Genomic DNA, 25,647 nt, shown 5'->3' on the forward strand with positions numbered 1-25,647 from the left:
GAGAGTCTTAGAACTAGTGTACTAATGCCCATGGGCAAGGTGCAGAATGTCATAATCCCAGGATTATCTGGCAGAGAATATGATACCGATGTTGGCACTGGGCTGCATGGTATACACTCCCTTGTACTCCAAGAAACCAAGGACTTGCTGAACGAGTGTTCTAAGTTAGGTGTCTTCACCTAAAATTCTGGAAAAGTTTACAGATAAACGTTCTCCTGGTGCTTTGACAGGTTATCAGTCTCCCTACTGCTATACTGCTGACTCAGAGTCAGAGACTTCAAAATGTTCCAGTCTTCCAGAGACTACCATTCTTTATGGCACTGAAACAACTAAATCTGAACCTGAAAGAGTAGACCAAGAAACAGATCAGTACCTTAGAGGGTCCGGCAGCCACAGAAAGAACAGAAAACTAAAAATGAATTCCTGACAAAATACACCTGATGTTGGAGACAGATAATAATTTTTAACACAAATAATGATGAGAACTTAAAATATTGAAGTACAGCATATTGAAAAAAAAAAGACTTTGTGGGGGAAAAGAGTAACTGATCAAAAAGTTTCAGATGATGTGAAGGTAAGGATGGCTTATTGTTAAAAAGCTAATTAGTGCCCTAGAATATGAAATGGAAGAAATTTCAAAGTACAGAATAAAATATATATATATATTTATATAGAGAAATTCTAGAGACTTATTCTACAAATATACAAATAGTAGGAACTCCAGAAAAAATAAATAGATGGACATATATCAATAATTTTAAAGTATAACTAAAAATCCCCTGGTGAATAAATTTATTAGTCTACTTGTTGATGTTCTAGGTAAGATTAATCAAAAAGATTCACATATACAATTATACATTGGGAAAATCTCTGGGATGAAAGAATTATCATACAAACTCCCAGAGAGAAATAACACTGTATAATGGACAATGGCACTAGCATTAAATTTTTCATCTGCCTCACTGAAAACTAGATGATAATGGACTATCATCTAAAAAAAAACAAAAATAAAAACAAAAAAACCTCTGGACAGAATGGATACTTAAGTACTGTATAAAAGGGAAAAAGTAGCGATGAAAAATAAAACTCTATCTAGCCTTCTATCTAATAAACTCTGATAACGGTTAAATAATTAAAATAAAGATTCTAAATGAAGAATCTTGAAATAATAGATGAGAAATGCTTCAGTGAATGTTGAATTAAAATTCCAGAAGTTGGGCATCTAGAGAAGAGTAAGAGGTAAAAACATTCTACTTCTAAGAAGAGCTGAAAGTGAAGAATTAAAGTTATTGTGTTAGTCTCTCAGTCTTGTCCGACTCCTTGTGCTTCCATGGACTGTAGCTCTCCAGGCTCCTCTCTCCATGGAACTCTCCAGGCAAGGATACTGGATTGGGTTGCCATTCTCTTTTCCAGGGGAACTTCCTGACTCAGGGATCAAATCCAGGTCTCCTGCATTGCAGGCAGATTCTTTAAGTCTCATATTACAGAGGAATGTCAGAGGCTGCTAATTTTCACCCAGTTTCTTACTCATCCCTTATTCTTCAATACTGAATCTTCAGTCCTCAGCTGGACACAAATCTACCTAGAATTCCTAGCTCCCTATGCAAAAAGAATGGCCATATGACAAAGTCCTGGCTTAGCAAAAAGGATGTATGATGTCTGCATATTCCAGAGTGTGCCCTGAAAGGATCTGTGTTTCTTTCCCATCCCCTAAATCCTTTCAGGATTAGCTGGAATGTGATGTGGTGAAAAAAAGTTGTGAATGGAGACAACCTAAGGCTAGCAGAAGAACAAAGTAGATGCCTGGGTCCTTGAGATTATGAAGCCAACATGCCAGCCCTGGTCTGCATATGCCTAGAATACTACCTGAGAGAAAAATAATGTTCTGTCTTGCTTAAGCCATATTCTGCTTTCTTGACTACTCCAAACCCTTTGACTGTGCAGATCACAACAAACTGGAAAATTCTGAAAGACATGGGAATACCAGATCACCTGACCTGCATCCTGAGAAACCTGTATGCAGGTTAGGAAGCAACAGTTAGAACTGGACATGGAACAGCAGACTGGTTCCAAATAGGAAAAGGAGTACATCAAGGCTGTATATTGTTACCCTGCTTATTTAACTTATATGTAGAGTACACATCATGAGAAATGCTGGACTGGATGAAGCACAAGCTGGAATCAAGATTGCCGGGAGAAATATCAATAACCTCAGATGTGCAGATCACATCACCCTTATGGCAGAAAGTGAAGAACTAAAGAACCTCTCGATGAAAGCGAAAGAGGAGAGTGAAAAAGCTGGCTTAAAGCTCAGCATTCAGAAAATGAAGATCATGGCATCTGGTCCCATCACTTCATGGGAAATGGATGGGGAAACGGTGGAAACAGTGTCAGACTTTATTTTGGGGGGCTCCAAAATCACTGCAGATGGAGACTGCAGCCATGAAATTAAAAGACACTTGCTCCTTGGAAGAAAAGTTATGACCAAACTAGACAGCATATTAAAAAGCAGAGGCACTACTTTGACAACAAAGGTCCATTTAGTCACAGCTATGGTTTTTCCAGTAGTCATGTATGGATGTGAGAGTTGGACTATAAAGAAAGCTGAGCACAGAAGAATTGATGCTTTTGAACTGTGGTGTTGGAGAAGACTCTTGAGAGTCCCTATACTAAAGGAAATCAGTCCTGAAAAAAATATTCATTGGAAGGACTGATGCTGAAGCTGAAACTCCAATACTTTGGCCACCTGATGTGAAAAACTAACTTATTTGAAAAGACCCTCATGCTGGGAAAGATTGAAGGCAGGAGGAAAAGGGGATAACAGTGGATGAGATGGTTGGATGGTATCACCAACTCAATGGTCATGAGTTTGAGTAAGCTCTGGGAGTTGGTGATGGATAGGGAGGCCTGGCGTGCTACAGTCCAAGGGGTTGCAAAGAGTTGGACATGACTGAGTGACTGAACTGAACTGTACTAAGCCACATTTATTTTGGATATCTGTTATAGCAGTCCAGTTTGTATCCTAACTAGTACATGGGCCAAAACAGCTATCATTGTATCATTGTGGAATGTTTTAGTAAACATTTGGCATCTTGTTTTCATCCAATGCTAGAAAAATAAATATTTGATCATAAGATTATGGAAGGGAAGGGAATCATTATTGTTGTAATAAAGAACAGTGAAAATCCTAAATGAACAAAGGGGAAAAATTACTAGCAACTCAATGACATCAGGAAAATAATTTTTAAAAATGAATACAAAAGAAAAAATAAAATTAATAAGCATAAAATGAAAGTAATAAAATCAAATATGTCAATTTTTTACATGTATAAATAGAAGGAACTATCCTTTAATTAAAATCAGAGATGGCTGCAATTCAGGCGTCAGCGGGATCTGTGGCTTCACCTGAGGTTTGGCTGAGAGGAGTTGGCTTCGCCAACATGATCGTTAGCAGCACTGGGCTCTCACAGAACTGTGGGACTGAGGGCTTTAGTTTCTCCCTGGCTATTGAGTAGCAGCTTCTCTCAGTTCCTTGTCATGTGAGCTTCTCCACAGAGCAGCTCACAGTGTAGACCAGGGCTTCCATCAGAATGAGTAAGCCAGAGAGCAAGAGATAGCTAGCAAGATGGAAGCCAGAGCTGCTCTGTACCTGATCTCAGAAGTGACACCCATTATTCTTGTCATAGTCTGTCCATTAGGAGCAAGTCACTAGGTCTAGTCCACACACAAGAGGAAGAGACTATGCGATGACATAAATACCTAGAGGTGGGATAATTGTAAGCTATCTTCGAGTCTTAATACCACAGCTGTGCAGGAAAAAATTACTCTTCACTTTAAGTGAAGCACTTTTAGACTCCATCCCCCTGAAGGACTCAGTCTCCCTATATATCTTGCCTATTTCCAGGCCCAGTCACCAGCTGGTCTGCCATTTAGATTCCACTTTCTATTTTGTGTTTCTGATCTGATTAAGCATAGAGATATTTTCTCTGCTTTTCAGCACAGCCAAAATTGATAGTTTTCTCATTTTTAATTTTACCTCTCATTGCTGTTTTGTTGCATTGAAAAACTGGAGAAGAGTCATTTTAAAATAAATCTGACAAATCTTGCCAAATTGACAGGTCATGTTATACTTCTCTAATCAGAAAAACATATAACTGATTTAAAAATCAATATAATACAAATGTATATATATGTATATATATATATATATACATATATATATATATATCCCACTCTTCATTCTCTATTATGGAAAAGCTGTGCAAAACAGAAAAAGAGGCTGCTGCTACTGCTAAGTCGCTCCAGTCATGTCCAACTCTGGGTGACCCTATGGACAGAAGCCCACCAGGCTCCTCTGTCCACAGGATTCTCCAGGCAAGAATACTGGAGTGGGTTGCCATTTCCTTCTCAGAGAAAAGCGGAGAGGGGAATAAACCAGAATAACATTAGTTGCTTTGATAGGTATGATTCAGGGAAAATATTTTATTTTTTAACTTTGCATATGTTGCACAAAATTACTAAAGTAAATTAATTTATATGAACGTAAACTTGTTTTTAAAAACTATTAGAAGAAAAATAAGCATTATATTAGTAGTTGTATTGAAATTTTTTATAATATTATACTATAAAGTAACGCCAATCCAATAGGCTTTCCTAAGGGAAATGGTTAAAAGATATTTAAAATGAGCTTATCTGTTGAGAAAAATTTCTGTGTCACTATATCTCAGAATTCAGACAAATCACTTTTTTTTTACACTAGGTTACAGTAATCAAATTATGCTTCACTTGATGTGATGATCCAATGTCCTCATACTTGCCTGTGACTTAATGTCTGCTTAGTACTTTTAAATGTTTTGCAGAAAGGAATTCTAGCTGGTGCACTGCTCTTTTGTGTGGCACAGTTTTGAATTTCATTATTCTCATTTCATTTCCTCTATTCATAGGTGAGAGACACAGGAGACACAAGATGACTATTTGGTAATGAATTGAATGGTTCTACAGAAATTAAAAACATAGAAAATCTATGTGATTAAATGGCACCTGCAGTTTCTTCTCTGAGCTCTGTGCAAAAAGAAAGAATAGAATCTCCCACAGAGAATGAATGTGGCTAAGTTTGGCAGTAAAATACATAACTCTGGATGCAATAATGGCCTATTTGAGTCCTTTTGACTCCAAGTATCTAGAATGCTTTGAGCTTTTACTTAGCAGCATATTTTAGATAAGATCTCTTCTATTATTTCATGTCTCATACATTTACTTTTTCTTAATGTCTCATATACTTAAAGACCTGGAAAATAGTAAGTCCTCAATAAATACTTGTGGAATGAATGAATGAGTAAATGAATGGATCTTATGAAAAGAGACAGTTATAAAGAGGGTTTTGGAGCACTGGGGAAGAGCTGTGAATTCACTGACAATTACAGTGAATTCTCATCTTTCAACAAACTACTTATCTGTTTTGATGTAGTTTTCTCTACTGCAATAGGAAATATGATGATAAATGTGATGAAAATGTAGATCTGGACATTTTTGGTGCATTAATTCTTGGCTGAAATTAAATAAAATTACTTTTCATTTTCTGCTTTTTGGCAAGTTGGTCAATACCCAAAAGTAATACATAACGATAAATTATTTCTATCTTTTACATTTTTATAAATTGCTTCTGAGAGACCAACAGAAAAACAAAACAATCTGTGACTCAAATGTAATCTGTTAATACAAATGTAATATGTTGAATAAAATCTAGCATAAAATATATTAATGCAAAATTGTTACCTTTTAAATGTATAGTGTGATTGTAGTTGGGTGTCAATTAATTTTGCTAATGTTAATTAAGAGTGTAGGAGTACCTAAAGAGACAACTAGTAGTCTTAGTGTAATATTACATTAATAATACTGCCTCTATGGAAAAGAATGCAAAATGAATTAGTGAGCTTGCTGGTAGATGAATCTGACATGTCTAGACAGTGTAAGGAGAAGAAAAGATGTTAAATATAAGATTATATATATAATTTTATACAAAATTTCCTTAAGATTATTATTTCAGTATAATGTTATTTCCAATTTAATGCTGTATGTAGCAGCTGCTAAACAGAATGAAACTAATAAGGGAGTTCATGAAATAACAGCTTAATCACTAGAATGGTTTGAAATCGCACAGCTGTAAATTCCCATGAGCTCTACTAAAACTTCCTCTTTTAGGAACATTGAAAATAACTCTTGTCAAGTGTTCAGCCAGTCCACCAAACAAGATAATCTAAATAAACACACTGAAAATCCAGGGGATTTTTGCAGAAACTCATGCCTGTGGCTGATGATTTGTTATGTAAGTGAATATTGAAATGTCTCCAGTCAGTAACTTTAAGTAACAAAAGACATATCAATATGTCTTTGGTCAATAAGTTGTCAAAACATTCTGAATATGAGCTAAGACATAAGTTAAAAACCTGAATCTTTAACAGATTAAAGAGTTATTGCAGGGGAAGTTTCAGTATTTTGTAAACAGTATCCATTTTTATTAGCTTATTTAGTTTATTCAACTTTCTACAAAGACAGAAATCATCTATATATTTAAAATTAACTAGATAGATGTGAATTGCTTTGACATGAGCTACTTTAAGTTTCTAGGTGACTAAGTTCATTTTCATTTTCTAATCATAAAAAAATGTGTGTTAACTGTAGAAATTTGGACAATACAAAAATGTATGAAAAAATTTAAATTACATGTAATCCTATTAATAGTATCTAGAGATAGTACTGTGAATATGGTCTTTCTAGCCTCTTTCCCTCATGCACATACACATAATATTAGTTTGCTATCAAATTTGTATCATATGATAAATATACATTCATTCATTCGACAGATATTTATTGAGGGGTGACTATATGCCATTATAAAAACCTGAGTAATTGGATATTTTAAAACATTATTTTTAATTATTACAGATGGTTTTATCCTTGTATCATTATTAGTTAACCACTCACTTATTTTTACTTTGGGGTTGTCTCCAATTCATCCACTTATTTTTAACTGATTAGAACATTCCTAAGTACCACTTCATAGGTGGACACAATATAGATCTATCACAAACCAGTCAACAAATTTCCAAATCTATTTATTTGAAAGGAAAAATTCAAGATTTATCCTGCAAATAAAAAAAACCTCAAAATTTTATTAATTGCATTAATTTATTCATAAACTAATTAATTAATTCATGAACTGTGATCTCTAGGGACTTCCCTGGTTGTCCACTGCTTCATGCTCTCAGTGCAGGGATGAAGGAGACATGGGTTAGATCCCTGGTCAGGGAACTAAGATCCCATATGCTGTGTGATTTGGCCGAAGAAAAAAATAATATGATTTCCAGAGTAAAGTATCCTGTATGCAAATTCTAGCACTGACATTTCCCAAAAAGTTCAAAGCTTTTCCATGACTTGTTTCCCTTTCTACAAAATAGTAATGACAAAACTACTTATTTCACAAATAGCTTAAGATTAAATAAGTTAATATGCATAAAGTAAGTAGTTAGTAGCATTAGCTAGTATTACTTTTTCATTAATATTTGCTTAGTGTCTTTTATATGGCAGTGATTTTGCTAGAAGCTATGGTTGCACTTGGAGAACAGGTAAGACTGTGAGCTCTATAAGACAGAAAACTAAAAAATATTAAAATAAGTAATCTCCCAAAATCATATAATCCCAATCAAAAGTAAGGAGCCTAAAGGAAAATTAGAAGGTACTAAAATATTAGAAATCAGAGGCATCTACATACATACTTAGTCTGGAGCACAGGTGTGTGTGGGTTCCCACAAAGGTGGTTTCACTGAATAATAAAATTTTGTTATTTACTTGAGAGAAGAAGGAAAAGGGATGCAGAAATAGACTTGCTTCAGGCATATTAAGGCCCATAGGTAGAAAGAAGCTTGCTGCTATTAAAGAACTAAAAGAAACAAAGAAACTAAACAGGGTCATCTGGAAAGGTAGAGACTACGAGACATGAGGCTAAAGATGAAATGAAAAGGAAAAATATGACATTATTCAGGGCCTTTAGAACCTTACTAGAGGTTTTGGGTCATCTTTCTAAGAGCAATGGCGTGTCACTAAAAGAAGAGTGATGCACTCAGATTTAAGGCAAATAGGAAATAATATTTTATTACTAAAATAATCCAGAAGAGTGATTGGTGATTGAAGGAGAGACATTTGATGAGTAGCTAGGGATCAATAGTAAGTACAGAATTACCTTCCCCCTACCACCTATTCCAGTTAAAAACCGCAAGACCTAGTGACTGATTGAATATGGAAGCTAATGAAGACAGACATGGAAAGAATGACACTTGCCTCTGAAATCAGATGAATGATGAAGTCATCTACTAAGAGAAGGAACACTTCATGAAGAGCACGTTTTGGGGGAAAGATACACATGTAATTTTGGATATTTTGGGGTCAAGTTATTTTTGAGACATATAGGTGGAGGTATTCAATAGATGGATGGATGGATGAGTGGATGAATGAGTGGATGAATGAGTCTAGAATTAAAAGAAGTGTTTTAGACCGGAGAGAAAATCTGGGGATTCCCTGGTGGCTCAGGAGGTAAATAATCTGCCTGCAGTGCAGGAGACCTGGGTTCGATCCCTGGGTCAGGAAGATTCCCTGGAGAAGGGAATGGCAATCCACTCCAGTATTCTTGCCTGAAGAATTTCATGGACAGAGAAGCCTGACAGGCTGCAGTCCATGGGGTCACAAAGAGTCAGACACTAACACTTTCACTTTCTTTCAGCATGTTGATTGTAACAGAAGTCATCCTATGGATGAGATCACTTAGGAAGAAGGAAAAGTAAAAGAGAATAGGGAGGACTTTGTCCAAGGCTTGAGGAATTTCCAACTTTTAGAACCTTGCAGAAAAACGGCTGTCATAAGATGAAAATCCTTTTTGGACAGCAAAAGGAAGAAAAGATATCAAGATGGAGGTGTCACTAACCTGTGAAATGCTGCTGAGAGGTTCAGTGAGGATCGAGACATGTCCTTTGGATTTTGTGACATCAAGGTCATTGGTACCTTTAGAAAGAAACTTTCATCAGCCCCAGGGGTACTAATGGATTAGGCACTGGCCTCCTGGAAAGCACCTTTCAACAGAGCAGTGAGGATTGGAAATCCGATGAGGTGGACTGAGAAGTGAAAAGTGAGGAAGAAAATAAACATACTAAAAATGTAAAGGGGATAGAGAGAAAAACAGCTAATGAGTCCAGTGGGATCAGGCAACTTTTTAGTTGTTTATTTGTTGCTTTCATTATTAGTTATTTTGTTTGTTACTGTTTTTCAAATGAGAAAGACAAATATTTAAATGTTACTTGACCCAGGGGGAAAAAGAAACAATTAAAAATACAGGAGAGAGAAGGAATGAATGAAAGGGTCATATTTTTGGGAAGGCAGATGCATGGAGCATAGAGGTTGGAACTGATCTTCTATGGGAGGAGAAAAATACCCTCTATTTCAAGAGGAACAGGCAAGAGAAGAGCGTAGGGGCAGTTGTAGACTTGGCAGAGGACATTAAACTTTCACCTGATGACTCTGGTTTTCTTTTTTTAACCATTTTTGAAGTGTAGTTGATTTGCAGTGTTGTGTTAGATTCAAGGGTACAGCAAAGTGATTCAGTTATTCACACATATATATATACACATATATATTCTCTTCCATGATAGGCTACTACAAGATATTGAATGTAGTTCCCTGTGCTATTCAGTAGGTCCTTGTCCCCATTTTCTTTGTTAATTAAAATATGAGGCCATCTGCTGAGAGTACATAGGATACTGGGCTACAGTTCATGGGGGTCACAAAGAGTCAGACACGACTGAGTGACTAACACAGAGAGAGTGCAGTTATATAGTTCTGGCATTTTAGAGAACCCCTATTCCACAGGACACCAAGGATGACAACACAAAGAGCTTACATCTCCCATGGTGCTCAGTCGCCTCAGTCCAGTCTGACTCTCTCTGACCCATAGACTGCAGCCCTCCAGGCTCCTCAGTCCATGGGATTCTCCAGACAGGAATACTGGAGCGGCTTGACATGCCCTTTTCCAGGGGATCTTCCCAACCCAAGGATCAAACTGGATCTCCTTCATTACAAGCAGATTCTTTACGGACTGATCCACCAAGGAAGTCCCATATCTCGCATATAATCACTTTAATGAGCATTCATTGTATTGTTAGAGATCTTATAAGTCTATAGTTCATGTTATTCATAAAATGAACAAGTAAAATTGATTTGAGGAAAAAAAGGATAATTTTCCTTTTGTTTAGGTTGTTGTTTTCCAAGTATAACAAGTTTCCACCAATTTGATCCAATTGAGTTGACTACATTCAAATTAGTAAACTGTCCTTATGGATAAAAAAGGAGCTAATTTACCAGGATTTCATGGCAGGTACTGCTGCCCTAGTTTCCTCTCTTCACCCTTCTATAAACTAACACTGGATTACATATTTCCCATACAGAGATCTGCCTTGATAAATGGCTAAGACATCACTGAGCACAGAGCAAATGCCAAATAAATAATTGCTGTTTGATAAAAGTGGTTCTTATCAGCAAAGCCAGTATTTGTACTTTAAAGAATTGCTTCCAAGGGGCTTAAAAACAGTTTGCTCTCCTAAATGAGTTAAACATACTTATGGAACTCATGTTTACACTACCTACTTGCTTAGCAGAGATAAACATTAGTCTTGGTCCAGTCTGAATTCCTTTAGTTTCAAAAATTTGGCATTAGAATGAAGAAAAGTTCACCAATTCAAAAAATATTTTGGTATAAATCACCCTCACACTACAACCCATTTCAGGATACTGAGGGAGGTGTAGTGAGGTGCGGAAGACTATTCACCACATGACATTTTCATTTCAGGTTGACCAAACTCCAGTGAGCACATTAGCAAATTGAAAAAAGGTAACCGAGACCTGCACTATCCTGGCATGGGACTATTGATTGTGTCCTTTTTATCAGAGATCATCTACTCTCCTGCAACAGGATTGGAAACAGTCCTCACTGGTGGTGTTGTAAATGGCTCATTAATCAAAATGGATTTATTGAGCATCCATGGCGAGCAAATCCTATAAGTGATTCAAAATAACAGGTTGCCTAGTAACCAGAAAAATGGAAAAATTCCCCTGTAAAGGTTAAAATTAAATGAAAGGCAGATAAGAAAACATTATCTTTGATGGCATGAGACTGTTTCATAAGGGATTTTCCTGCCATTATAGCCATTTTCTTTTAAGGATAATATTCATTCATTCATTCACTCATGTAATGATTCATTCATTTATGTAACTGAGTCACCACTACGATTATGTAAGGTTCTTTGCTCTATGCATTAAGGGAAATAAATAGATTCAATACTGACTGAATAAAGATGAGTCTTAGCAAATTTGTCAAGCAAGGACTGGACTTCTGTTAATCTTTATTTAATGAGCCTAGTACTAGAGCAATATTATTCTTTATTCCATATAAATCTGTAGTCACTGAGGCATGAGTAAAATGCTTCTTGCAGAGAGTATCCTTCTTTTCTGGTTGAATTATATAATTTTGTTTAATGTAAGTTGATTTCATATTTAAATTAAACCAGTTGGTATGATAAAAACATTTTTCCTATGGTCAGATGAGACCTGTTTTGTACTAGATCATCTGGTTAATAAATTTGTTAACAAGTGACCACAGAAAGGAAACTGACATCCATACTTAACTGATTTTCTGAGAAAATACATCTTCCATACCAATGAATGACATTGCCAGTTACAACCGAGACATTCAAGCTTTGTAGCCTCTGAGTTAAGCACGGCCAGGCACACAACTTGTCCTCATAGGCCTCGGCATCCTAATCCACCCCTCCCATCTAGGTCTTGAGTTTGTGTCCTCAGTTACAGTCCCTGTATTTGTTTACTTGAGCTGCTACTAACAATGTATTAAAAACAACAGAAATATGTTTTCTCACAATTCTAGAGGCTGGAAGTCCAAAATCAAGGTATTGGCAGGACTGGTTCCTGCTGAGGAGATCTGTTCCAGGCCTCTTTCCTTGGTTTCTAGGTGACCATCTTCTCCCTGTGTCTCTTCACATTATCTTTCTTCTTTCCATATCTCTATGTCCCCCCTTTTTTAATGAGTCATGTTGGATCAGTGCCCACCTAAAGACTTCATTTTAACTTGATTATCTGTACAAAGACTGTCTTGGCTTCTCTAAATAAGGTCACATTCTGAGTACTAGGAGTACTAAGGGTTCCAAAACACCCTTGGGAGGGGGGGAAAGAAAGGGGCACAAATCAACTAATAACAGTCCCTCTAAAGACCTGGTCATCCTTCCACTCTCTCTCTTCTCTCTCTAGTCCTCTCTCTTTTTTTCTCTCCAGGAAAAGCTTCAGAATGCATTTCCTGTGTGTACAGAAATCCTAATTTTGTCTGTGAAACTGAGCCAAGTTATCCAGCACAGTTAACCAAAAACTGTAGAATACATTCCCTAAGATACAGCTCCTCAGTTCTCTTGCCTACTATTTTCCAAATGGCAGAATGCCAAGGGGATAAGGCATGAGCTTCACTCCTACATATCCCTCAGCTTTCTTCCCTCGTCCCCCTCTTCTTTGTCCTGGCCATAATTATTTTATGCTGAGACTGCGTGTTGACCTCCTAATTAATCCTCCTGTTCCTAGTCACATATCTGCACAATCAGTCTCCCCATATTGCTTCCAGGGAGATCATTCTGAAACACAAAAACTCATCGTGCCTTGTCCCTCCTTAAAGTCTGTCAGTGGTTTGACTCTGCTGCCAAGTGAAATTCAAACTTCAGCATGTCACTTCTTGTTTTTTATGTATTTTCCTCTAGTCTCATTCTATGTTCTAACCAGGCTAAATTGGGCATAGTGTGAATGCAGTGTGTTCTTTCACACATCTGGATCTTGGCACACACTATTCCCTGACCTAGACAGCCATATATTTCCCATTTATTCATCTAACTCTTCCTTCTCTGAGGCTCAAATAAGGCACCAGATCCTCCAGGAAGCCTTCACTCACTCCCTCCTGTTCTACTCTCCTGGAGCACCTCATGCTCACTTCTATCACTGAACTTACTACTCTTCATTTTGATGCCCTCTAAGTCCCTACCTATCAGGACTTGTACCTTTCACTCTACTTCTGCAACATGCAGCTCAAGACCTAGAACACCAGACGCACTCAGCGAATGTTTATTGAGTAAGGAACTGTAGGGTACAGTTTAATACGAAGGCCTCTAAAAGACTCATGCGCATCAACAGGTGTTACCTTCAGTTAATAAAGGACTTAGTAACAAAGGGAAAACATCAGTAACACCAAGAGAGTCCAGTAACTTCCCCCAAGTTTGTGAACGAAGCTCATCCTGAGAAGAAAAAGAGAAGCTAGGTACAGCAGAATGAGAGACTTGGAAGCAATTAGATCCAGGCAAAACCTCAGGTACATCTTAATGGAATCAACAGACGAAAAAGACTTGAACTGTTGTCTCCTCATCCAGCCAGATGACAGTTATGTTGGCACTCTCTTCTACCTGCTATGGTGTTCATGCAGGGGAATTTCGTGGGGTTCACTTGTTAAGGTTCCACCTAGAACTGGAACAGAAATTGCTCTGGCTCTAGTATTCATCCATTGTATATTTTAAAAAAAAATCTTCTGTCTTAAACTCTGGACTCTCTCACCCCTAGAATTCACAATTACAGCCCAAAGTGCAAAGACCATCAATCATTATAAATTAATGGGTCAGTTGAGCAAACTGGGGTGTTGGAGAAGACTCTTGAGAGTCCCTTGGACTGCAAGGAGATCCAACCAGTCCATTCTGAAGGAGATCAGCCCTGGGATTTCTTTTGGAAGGAATGATGCTAAAGCTGAAACTCCAGTACTTTGGCCACCTCATGTGAAGAGTTGACTCACTGGAAAAGACTCTGATACTGGGAGGGATTAGGGGCAGGAGGTGAAGGGGATGACAGAGGATGAGATAGCTGGATGGCATCACTGACTCGATGGACATGAGTCTGAGTGAACTCCGGGAGTTGGTGATGGACAGGGAGGCCTGGCGTGCTGCAATTCATGGGTCACAAAGAGTCGGACACGACTGAGCGACTGGACTGACTGACTGACTGAGCAAACTGGTTTCTTTCATACTGATGATTGAATGCAATTGGGGAAAATTATATACCTAAGCAAATGAACTCTTATCCCACTTAAGAAACAACAAACACCTCAGGCATTTTTGAAGTTTATGTTTTCCAAAAGTATCTGTAAGAATATCTTCTTATGATGTGACTTCAGTAACACTTTTCCATAAAGGGGAGGGTTATAAGAAGTAACACAGCTTCTTACACAGTACACTGTGTAAGAACTATACCATAGTAAAATGCTGTAGTGCTGCATAGAAACTTCAAGCCAACAATGACCCTCTAAGGATTTAAAGAAAGCCTCATACATCCTCCCTGTTCAATAATAGGGTTTCTAAGAACCTCAAGGACATTGTTTCATAAAACTCTCTTAAGGAACACAAGGCATAGAAAATCTTATCTGGACTATAACATTTTGCTTAATGGGATGGAATACAAATTGAAACACACGAAGTCCATAAAGTTTTAAAGAAAGTATTTCAATTTGAACTAGAAGGAAAAAGATAAAATAAAACAAAATTTGGCCCCTAATTTTTATAGACAGTAAACAAGTGAGAAAGATACCCAAATTTAAACATGGGTTACTTTCTATGGAAAAGGAAGAATGACTCAGAAGGCAGAACCAAGAGACACAGAAAACAATTACTACTTCATTGTACTAGGCTTAATCAAGGAACTGTGCTTGATTACATTCAGAATTGCCACAAACTAGAGATGTCTGTGTGACTTATTTTCCCTGTGTTTGAATGGGAGTGTCAATTGTGGTTTTCCTATACCTTTCCCACTCTTAAATGTTGAGTGTGTAGGACAGGAGATTGGTAATTTGTCTCTTTAGTTCATAGGTCATCACTGCCAAGAGCAAAGGTCATTAAGGACATATACTGTAAGAACTGCACCAGGAAGACTCATACATACCTAAACCTAGACTAGGAGTTTATGCAGTAAAGGGCTGATATTTGGGCATCCAGGAAAAGGATACAAATCATAGTGACTAGAGGGAAGACTGTGGCAGATTTTATTTTCTAAAAAGGACAGCAAAAGTATATTCCATCCTATATTCTCTTATTACAGAGTGACTTTGACACTCCTTCCATCAAGAAGTAGGATTCATATTCTCTCCCCTTGAATCTGGTAGACTTGGGACTATCAGTTCAGTTCAGTCACTCAGTCAGGTCTGACTCTTTGCCACCCCATGAACTGCAACACGCAGGCTTCCAGGTCCATCCCCAACTCCCAGAGCTTACTCAAACTCATGTCCATGAGTCAGTGATGTCATTCAACCATCTGTTGACCCATTCTCCTCCCACCTTCAATCTTTCCCAGCATCAGGGGTCTTTTCAAGTGAGTCAGTTCGTCATATCAGGTGGCCAAAGTATTGGAGTTTCAGCTTCAGCATCAGTCCTTGAAATGAGTATTCAGGACTGATTTCCTTAGGTTTGATTGGTTTGATCTCCTTGCAGTCCAAGGGACTCTCAAGAGTCTTCTCCATCACCATAGTTCAAAAGCATCAATTTGTCAGCGCTCAGCTTTCTTTATAGTCCAGCTCTCACATCCATACATGACTACTAGAAAAACCATAGCTTTGACTAGATTGACCTTTGTTGGCAAAGTAATGTCTCTGCTTTTTAATACGCTTTCTAGGTTTGTCACAGCTTTTCTTCCAAGGAGCAAGCGTCTTTTAATTTCATGGCTGCAGTCACCATCTAAAGTGATTTTGGAGCCCCAAAAGATAAAGTCTCTCACTGTTTTCATTGTTTCCCCATCTATTTGCCATGAAATGACAGGACTTGGGACTATAGTATAAGCGATAATGGGAACTTCTAAGGCTAAGTAATAAAAATGATACAACTTCCACGTGGTTCTTTTGGAATGCCCACTCTCAGAATCCAGTCAGTTTGTCAAAGGAAAACCCAAGCAGTCCATGAAGAATAAACAAGACCAACAGCCCATAGCGTCAACCCAGTTCTCAGCCAATGCCAACTTGCCAGCCATGTAAGTGACCCATTTTGAAAGTGAGTCCTCTTTCTCTCAGTCGTGCACCCCCGGCTCATATCATCTGGCTAGGACAAGCTGTCCTGTCAAATGAACTCTGCAAAACTTGCAGATTTTGAGCAAAATAAATGACTGATATTCCACTAGCTCAGTAGGCTCTGGGTGGCTTATTAAATAGCAATAGATAACTGACATGGACACCCTTTCCTTTACGAAATCTTCCTCAAGCACCCAGGTGGTGTTGTGTTCCTCTTTTCGGCTCTCAAAGCACTTTTAGCGTAGTATTATCTTAGTACTTATCATACTCTGTTGAAGTTAACTACTCACTTGTCTGCTTCCTTGTAAATATAGGGCAAGCCTATGCCTTTTTGGAAAATTAGCTCTGTGAATATACTGCTTTTGCCCCACTCTCTTTCCTCCCCTTTGGTCAGACAAGTCAGAATTTCTTGGTGTATCTTCTAAGTGTCTTAGCTTCTCTTTCACATATATATTTTCCTATCATTTTGTACCTCTGTTTAAAATTCTGAAAAATCCATCTGACTTAATTTCCAGCTCACTAAATCTCTCCTCAACTGAGTTTAATCTGCTGTTCCACTCGTCCACTGAGGCTTAAATTTGGGGTTGTTTTTCTTTGTGTGTTTGAGTTTTTAATTTATAAAAGTTTTATTTTTTCCTCTCAAATATGCTAGGTCATTTTTTTTATGGTTTCTATTCCTCAAAACACTTTCAACCTTATGTTTTATCTATAATAACATGGTCATTGTATAGTTTGTATCTAATAATTATAATATCTGAAGTCTTTTCAGGTGTGTATTTGTTCTTTCTTATTTCTGTTGATTTCTGATTAGGGGTCTTTTTCTTCTAAGCTTAATGATTGCAGACTGATCATTTTAATTGGAAAAGTATTTATAGGAATTACTTAGGGCCTACAGAGACAATTCAGCAGTCCAGTAGTCATGTATGGATGTGAGAGGTGGACCATAAAGAAAGCTGAGCACCGAAGAATTGATGCTTTTGAACTGTGGTGCTGGAGAAGACTCTTGAGAGTCCCTTGGACTGCAAGGAGATCAAACTAGTCAAACCTAAAGGAAATCAGTCCTGAATACTCACTGGAAGGACTGATGCTGAAGCTGAAACTCCAATACTTGGGCCATCTGATGTGAAGAACTGACTCATTTGAAAAGATCTCTGATGCTAGGAAAGATTGAAGGTGGGAGGAGAAGGGGACAGCAGAGGATGAGATGGTTGGATGGCATCACCGACTCAATGGGCTTGAGTTTGAGTAAGCTCTGGGAATTGGTGATGGACAGGGAAGCCTGGCATGCTGCTGTCCATGGGGTCACAAAGAGTCGGACACAACTGAGAGAGATAATTTACATAAATGAACTGAGAGAGATAATTTACATTCCTCTCTAGATGGTTTACTTTTGCTTCTGCTTGATGACTGAGGGTATTACTTTAACTTAAATTCATGGACTGATATTTTGCAGACTATATGGATGATATGTCTTGGGTGAAAATCTGTGTAAGGATCCACTCATGATTATAACACCTCAGGAATTTTTCTCCTTGTTCTGCTCATAACAAATCATCTTAGCAGATCTTGCAGTCTCCTTAGAATGAATGTTATGAGACAGAATTATTTCTGATTACTGTGAGGGTGTAGCCCTTGTAGCTCTAGGTCTATGGTGGAAGGATTTCCTATTAGAGTTCACATGCTGAGCATACACAGAGATTTGCTTTCTGTACACAAACCTATAGAGGACTTGAGGACCGAAGTTTAACAGCAGGTTCAGCAAATTCCCTCAGGACAAAAGTAACTTTAATGCTCCATTGGCTTCCCACCTGCACCAATGTATTGGCCCGATTATCTCTTACTAGTATATCGGAGAAGGCAACAGCAACCCACTCCAGCACTCTTGCCTGGAAAATCCCATGGACGGAGGAGCCTGGTAGGCTGCAGTCCACGGGATCGTGAAGAGTTGGACACAACTGAACGACTTCACTTTCACTCATTGGGGAAGGAAATGGCAACCCACTCCAGTGTTCTTGCCTGGAGAATCCCAGGGAGGGGGAAGCCTGGTGGGCTGCCGTCTATGGGGTTGCACAGAGTCGGACATGACTGAAGCGACTTAGTAGCAGTATACTGATAAAAACATGATCCTTATTTAAATGTTATTTACTTTACATAATTTTCCTGTCGCCTTTTTGATGCTTTTAAGTCTTCCTTTTCTGTATTTTTATCCAGCATGCTGCTTTTTGTTTTTTTCTTTTTCTTCCTTCAGCAGGAAAATTGTTCTGAGCCTAATTAGTTTTAAAACCTGGGTCCATTTATTTTTCATCCCTGTATCCTCCTCAGCATGCAGCAAAGTGCCTGGCAAGTGAAGGAAGTCGATTAGTTTTCAATTATTTAATGAATAAATAATGTCTTCATTCCTGCTTCCACGACCCCTAACTTAACACTCTACCTCCATTCCCTAATTAAAGCTCTTTTAAATTTTCGTATATATATATGAAATTCATATGTGTGTGTGTATATATATATATTCCTACATTAACTGAACTTTACTCCTGATTTCCCCACTATTTTCCCCTATGACCTCTCCTACAGAAGATTTTTCATTCTTTTCGAGTTTCATTCTTACCATCTCTCAGCATTGTCTTCACTCTCCATGATTGCTTCTGAATCACCCACTATTGTACCTTCATCTAATCCGCTCATCTGAAGATTATGCTACTCTATTATAACATACTTTTCCTGACTTTATTGTTACCATATGTGGATTTCCAGGCATAATTCCACATTTCTTGAGGATTTCACTACTTGGTTCACACTTTCTATTCCATTTTAGCTCTTAATATAATGCAGCAGTGTAATTAACACAGCATTTAGGAATATAAGGGGACAACCCAAGTTCAAGTCCCAGAATCATCCATTGTTTACATGTAACCTTGGGAGGTTACCTAATATTTCCTTGCCTCACATTCCTCTTCTATAAAATGGGAATCATGGTATTATTATCTTGGAGCATTGTAAGAATTACAGGAAATAATGTATATAAGGCACTTATAATAGTATCTAGTACCAGTAAATGCTCAATAAACCTTAACTATTTTCATGATTATGCTCTGATCTCATGCAAAAATCTTCCCTCCACATGCTTATGATTCATACAACACCCTGGGCTTCCCAGGTGGCTCAGTGGTAAAGAATCTGCCTGCCAATTCAGCAGATGCAAGAGATGCAGGTTCAGTCACTGGGTCAGGAAGATCCCCTGGAGAAGGAAATGGCAACCCACTCCAGTACTCTTGCCTGGGAAACTCCATGGACAGAGGAGCCTGGTGGATTACAGTTTACAAGGTCGCAAAGAGTTAGACATGACTGAGGATGCACGCATGCATGCATGGCCTCGGTACTTTTCCAAAACCTACTTGTTCACTTCTATAAAATTCCATAGCCAGTCACTTAAAATAGTATTTCTGAATTTTACTTTAACCCTTCTCAACATTGAACTCTTCTTTTCAGTCAATAACCCTTACATTACTCAGAAATTGAACCCATCTGGACATACATATATCAGGCTTTCTCTGTATTCATAATGCTTTATTTTTCCTTCTCTCTAAGAGAAGCAGTGGTTGTGCTTTCTTAGACTCTCAGTCTTAATTTATACCCATCAGTTTTCTCTTTTTACTCTTTGTCTTCAATCTCTTGTTCTCCATCAGCAAACTCCTCCAACTTCTAAACTTGACCAAGTCTTACTTATCCTAAAATAAACCAGCTATTTCTCCCTCATACCACTTTCTTCTTGTGTGAGCATTTTAGCTTTTTTTCTAATCCTCTTCAAAGGGTAATCTGTATTCTCCACTCCCTTTTCCTTCTGCACTTCTGAGTATCAACCTGTTAGCTTTTAAAAATCTAGTTTTATTATATCATTTCTTAAACTTACTTTTCAAAGACAGGCAGAAATTGGATTGTCAAACAAACAAATAAACAAAGCCTCTCCTCAGAAATTCTACAATTTCTTTGCAACCTTGAATATGCTGACCACCCACTTGAATATGCTGACCACCCACTTGAATATGCTGACCACCCACTTGAAGCTCTCCTCTCCCATTAGCTTTCATGTAACTACTTTGCATTCTTCACTCACAGGCAGTGGCATAGGAATAGAAAGCAAGCATGATGACAAAAAAAACTCATGTTCAAGCAAAGGCCCCTCAAAGTATTGATATTAAATAAGACACTTAGCTTCAATTTCCTCATCAGCAAAATGGGCATATTTGTTCATCTTGTTCACCAGTTTATAATGCTAATAAATAAAGTAATGGATCTGAAAATACCATAAAAGAAATAAAATACATAAAGTAGCTGAGTATGCTTTGACAACCTGGAAGCAGACAGGATGCAAGAAACTATACTTAAAGATTCTTGCTACCAAATTTGCTATGAGACTCTGAAGGACCCAAAGCTTTGTATCTGACCTAGAATGTTTTTCACTATTAAAAGGTTTCAGAGTGTCTTCACCATGGCAGTACCAGCTCCATGAGAGCTCTTGCCAAGAAATTAAGAGCATTCACATCAAAAATGTTCCAACTTACCTGGACTCACTTCAAGATGAAAAAAAAAATCCTTATGACTATATTGGGGCCCTTTCATTTTTAGAAATATTGTAGGATATCAAAATACTAATGATACATCTTCAAATATGCAAACATGTAAACTGAATTGGTCCATGTTAGTAAGAAATATTACCAGTTCTTGGAGAAGGGGCCCTTGCAATTTCTAAGGAGCAAGGCTTCTTTGTAACTGCTGTGTCCATGAGATCACATAGAAAATTCTCATTTTCTGAAGGAAATGTATCCAGAGAGGCAGATGGTACAATTTCCATAGTGTAATTCCTCTTCTTTGGATAGGACTCCTGAAAGGAAGGAGAAAAAATAAAAATAGCTTTGTGATAAAGACACAGCCTGTTTAATTTATAAAAACTAGAAAAGATAATAAGTTTCGTCAGTTCTAAAAGCGATTGAGAGGTGATGATTCATCTGTTTGAATAAGTTATACAATTGTGCAACCCAATATTACCATTATCTTTTTAGAAAGGTCCTTGTAATTTGGTTCCCCTGAAGTTATCCCTAAAGTTCTTAATTTCAAGTCATGATCTCTTTTTTATAAAATATGTGTGTTTTCTACTTGTGGCATAAACAGTTGTTTAATGAACAGTCATTCCCAAGATTCTTCTCCTTTGCCTGCTTCCTAGAGATAGCCATATGACTCAGTTTTTGACCAGTTAGATACAAAGGGAAATTTGCTGGGAGGCTTCTTGAAAAATATTCTTTATGCAAAAAGGCTTTTGCAGAGCAGGGTTTTTTTAAAAGCCTGGGACCTTGATAATATCATTGAGTTGCTCAGATAGTTTCAGGACCAGTTTCTTCAGGTTTCTTAAGCAATTATTAAAGTTTCTTATTGTTTGAGTCATTGCTAATTGGTCATTTAGAAGTGAATGTGTTCCCACCCAACACACTTTCTTTGTGAATACTGTTAATATACTAAGGTTACTCTTTTCGGGTTAGGATAAAATTAAGGTCTTATTCTATATTGCTGATTCTTCAATATATTCTAAAAATTGGAATTCATTTCATTTTATAATGTCTTTATATCTTGTATAAGGCATTGTGTGTTTGTGAGAGAGAGTGTGTATTTGTCACTCAGTTGTTCTCCACCTTTGACATCCCATGGACTGTAGCCCACCAGGCTCCTCTGTCCATGGAATTCTCCAGGCAAGAACACTGGAATGGGTAGCTATTCCCTTCTCCAAGGGATCTTCTTGACTCAGGATCAAACCTGGGTCTCCTGCATTGCTAGCAGATTTTTTACCATTTGACCCACCAGGGAAACCCATACAAGGCATTAATGGTCAGCAAATATTTATTGAGCACATATCATATACATTTAGAATTATGCTAATTGCTGGAAATGTTTTAAAAATGAATAAGACGTAATCCTTGCAATCAGAAAGTTTGTAGTTTATCAGAAAAGAAAAACAGATTATCTGCATGATAAATTTGACAATTAATTGGATTTACTTTTGATATATATTACCTTTATAAACCATACTTCATTATCAAAAGAAAAAAACAAATGAAAAAAAAACCTCATTTTCAAAAAAGCTTGCACTATATATCCAAGGATTGGTAAAGATTTAGTACAAGCTCCTATTTTTTTTTCTTTAATGACACTTACAGTATAGTAGAATAAGTATTCAAGGTCAGAGTAATTGCTTTCAGACCATACCAGACCCTCACACATCAAAGAGTCAATTATGTTCACTCTACTCTATTGAAAGCAGGAAATTGGGAGTAATTTATTTTTAACAACAAAGGGTGACAAAGTTGAAAGCATCCAGAGGAAAGCAATCAGGATGGTATATGATTTAAAAACCATGACACAGAAGAAATGATGAAAGGAACTGCAGTGTTCAATCCCAGGGAAGTCGTACAGCCGCGTAATAGTTATCTCAATATATTTGAAAGGCTATCCCTCACGAGCTTCCCACAGAGTGGGAAAGGGTATAAGAGGCTGTGGTAGATTTATTCTAAAGTTTTTTGATGCAGAATAAAGAAAAATGTTTATCAGTCAAGGAGGGAAAATTTGAGTCAACACAAAAAACAATTTTCTGTGAATTAAAAATATTGCTTATCTTCTAAAATGGATGTGCACTGATAAAATAATTAAATAGCACTAGAAAGCAACACAATGAACTCCTCATATGTGGAAATGCTTACAGTTACTGATAAAATTATGTATAAAAGACACTGTACAATGAATACACCAGGTAATTCTAAACTCCATGAGAGGTAGAATTTTTCTAATTCACATTCTACCCCCAGAATCTAATATAACTCCTGCCACATAATGGGTCCTCAGTAAATACTTACTGATTAACTGAACAGTCTCGAACATCATTTTAAACAAGTCTAAGTACCAGTTAGGAAAAGGAAAAGGATAGTGCTTTTTAAAGATGTAAATTACTTTACTACTCTGTCTTCCTTATTATTGTTTACTGCTTTGAATATCAAAAGTGAAAAAAGTGAGATTCAATGAGATGGTAATGAGTCTATGAAGAAAGAGCCTCTAGCTTAAAACTTGTTGTTTAGTCATCAAACTATATTCAGCTCTTTTGCAAACCCAAGAGAACTGTAGCCCACCAGGCTTCTCTGTCCATGGGATTTTCCAGGCAAGAATATTGGAATGGGTTGCCATTTCCTTCTCCAAGGGATCTTCCTGACCAGGGATTGAACCAGCATCTCCTGCATTAACAGGTGGATTTTTACCATTGAACCACCAGGAAAGCCCCAGCTTAAACCTTAGTTGATCTCAAAATTAAATTAATCCAAACAATTATTTTTCATGGATTTGGTTAGGCTGGACTTTTACCATATTTGAAAATAATTATGAGGATTTTAAAAGTCTTGAAAACAACTTTGAAATTTAACCACACAGGATAAGTTAGTAAATTAAATACATTTATTAAAGAAATATTTGGAAATGGAATGGAAATAGAAATGGAAAAAATATCACATGAAATCTAGCATGCTCAAATCACTAATAGTAACATTTTGGTGTATATTCTCTCAAATGGCTTCTATGTGTGTGGACATGTGGGTGAGTGTAAAGGAAAGACAAACTATTTTAAACAATAATGAAGTATACCCTCTTCTTCTTAAGGGAATGCCATTATTTCTCATTGGCATAGAAGTCTGTAGTACACACATGGCCTCCTTATGGAGAGTGAGAGCCCCAAGGGGAGGAGATAGTTTTAGCAAAGCTGCACTTATGTAACCAAATATTTCATATTGCCAAAAAGAAGCAGGGTATTCAACAGAATACCTGACAAGTATCTCTCGAAAGAGAATATATGATATTATAAAATGATAGAATAAATTCACATGTGTCCATGTTTAAGAGACAGAACATGACCACTGAGACCCACCCCTCCCATCCTATGTTCCCCATTCTGTTCCCATCCCTTCCCTCGGCAACTGGGGTTAAATCTTGTTCTGAACTTTGTGTTTATAATTCCCTGCATTGTTGTGAAAACGTTATCTATATAAGTGAGTATCAATAAAGAATAAATGGCTTGTACGGTATGCTTTGAACTTCATACACACAATATAAAGTGCTCTTGCTCTCCTGTGACTTTTTTCAATGAAGACTCTGCTTCTGAATTTCGTTTATTTTCAGTGTGACGCAAGAACCGCCATATAGGTATACCACACATTCATCTACACATTCTCCTGACCACAGACTTTCAAATATTTCCCAGCTGTTTTGTTATTAAGAAAAGAAAGGAGGGCATTGCATTTTCCCACCCCAAGTAGGATAAAGGTCCAAGAGATTTTCTGTAAGATTTATATAAAGATATTATATATATACACACACACACACAAAGGTATATAATGTTTTCTGATTTGATATTTTCCTTTAATAATGTATTCTGAACAAGTTTCAAGGACAAGTATATGACTACATGATGAATTCAAGTCCCAGTATACACATGATCATAACTCAGTCAGTCTTACCATACTGAAATTATAATGTTTTTCTTTTAAGGGAGCATTATTGTGCATGTATCCCTGTTTACATGCTGAGCCACATCTTTTGAAGTAGAATTCCTGTGACAATAGGTATACACCATATGCTTATATAATTGAATCTGTTTCTGGATTTTCTAATATTCCATATATCAGTCTATTCCAGCACCACAATCCTACTGTCTGGCTCTTTGCAACCCCATGGACTGTAGCCCACCATGCTCCTCTGTCCCTGGAATTCTCCTGGCAAAAATACTGGAGTGCGTAGCCATTCCCTTCTCCAGGCGATCTTCCTGACCCAGGGATGGAACCCGGGTTTCTCGCATTGTGGGCAGATTCTTTACCATCTGAGACACCAAGGAAGCCCTTGATTAAACTATCTGGAAGGATATGTCTCTCTGCATATTTATCCTTATCAAAGCATTCATGATTATCCTCATGTCTATTTTTCAAAAAAACTTCTTTAAACATTTTTGTCAATTTCTCCTCAAATAATTGCCTCTCCTTTGCTTCCTATCAATAAACAGTACTTCCACACCCCAGTCACTTAAACAACTTGAGGACAATTCTTCATTCTCACTCTTCTTCAGCATCATGCCCAGTCATTCCCTAAGTCCCATATTCAACATTGAATTCTGTACCTCAAACACATTCATTTCTCTCTACCTCTGCTACCACCTTGGTCTGGGTCCCCATTATTTATTACTTGAACTGCTAGAACACTTCCAAACTGGTCTCCTTGCCTCTAGCCCTGCTCCTCTCCCAATTAATTCACTTTCAAACACTACCATGTTACTGATAGAAAGTCAGGTCAAAATAAATTCATTTCATTTCATCATAACTTTATCTGATTAAAGAATCATAAAATGTTCTAATCGTAGTACATATTGATTCTTTTTAAATATGGTC

General features: G+C 37.3%; 1 protein-coding gene across 5 annotated transcripts in view; it reads right to left on the reverse strand.

Moving 5' to 3' along the window:
• Nucleotides 1-25,647, reverse strand: part of ANKS1B (ankyrin repeat and sterile alpha motif domain containing 1B) — a 1,156,475-nt gene that overhangs the window by 735,060 nt on the left and 395,768 nt on the right. For all 5 annotated transcript variants that reach the window (XM_060413093.1, XM_042247116.2, XM_042247115.2 and 2 more), the window contains exon 10: nt 20,900-21,065. In XM_060413093.1, coding sequence (XP_060269076.1) covers nt 20,900-21,065 — 166 coding nt within the window. The remainder of the gene's footprint in view (nt 1-20,899; nt 21,066-25,647) is intronic.

The sequence above is a fragment of the Ovis aries genome, chromosome 3, assembly GCF_016772045.2.
Source record: "Ovis aries strain OAR_USU_Benz2616 breed Rambouillet chromosome 3, ARS-UI_Ramb_v3.0, whole genome shotgun sequence".
NCBI classification, from domain to species: domain Eukaryota; kingdom Metazoa; phylum Chordata; class Mammalia; order Artiodactyla; family Bovidae; genus Ovis; species Ovis aries.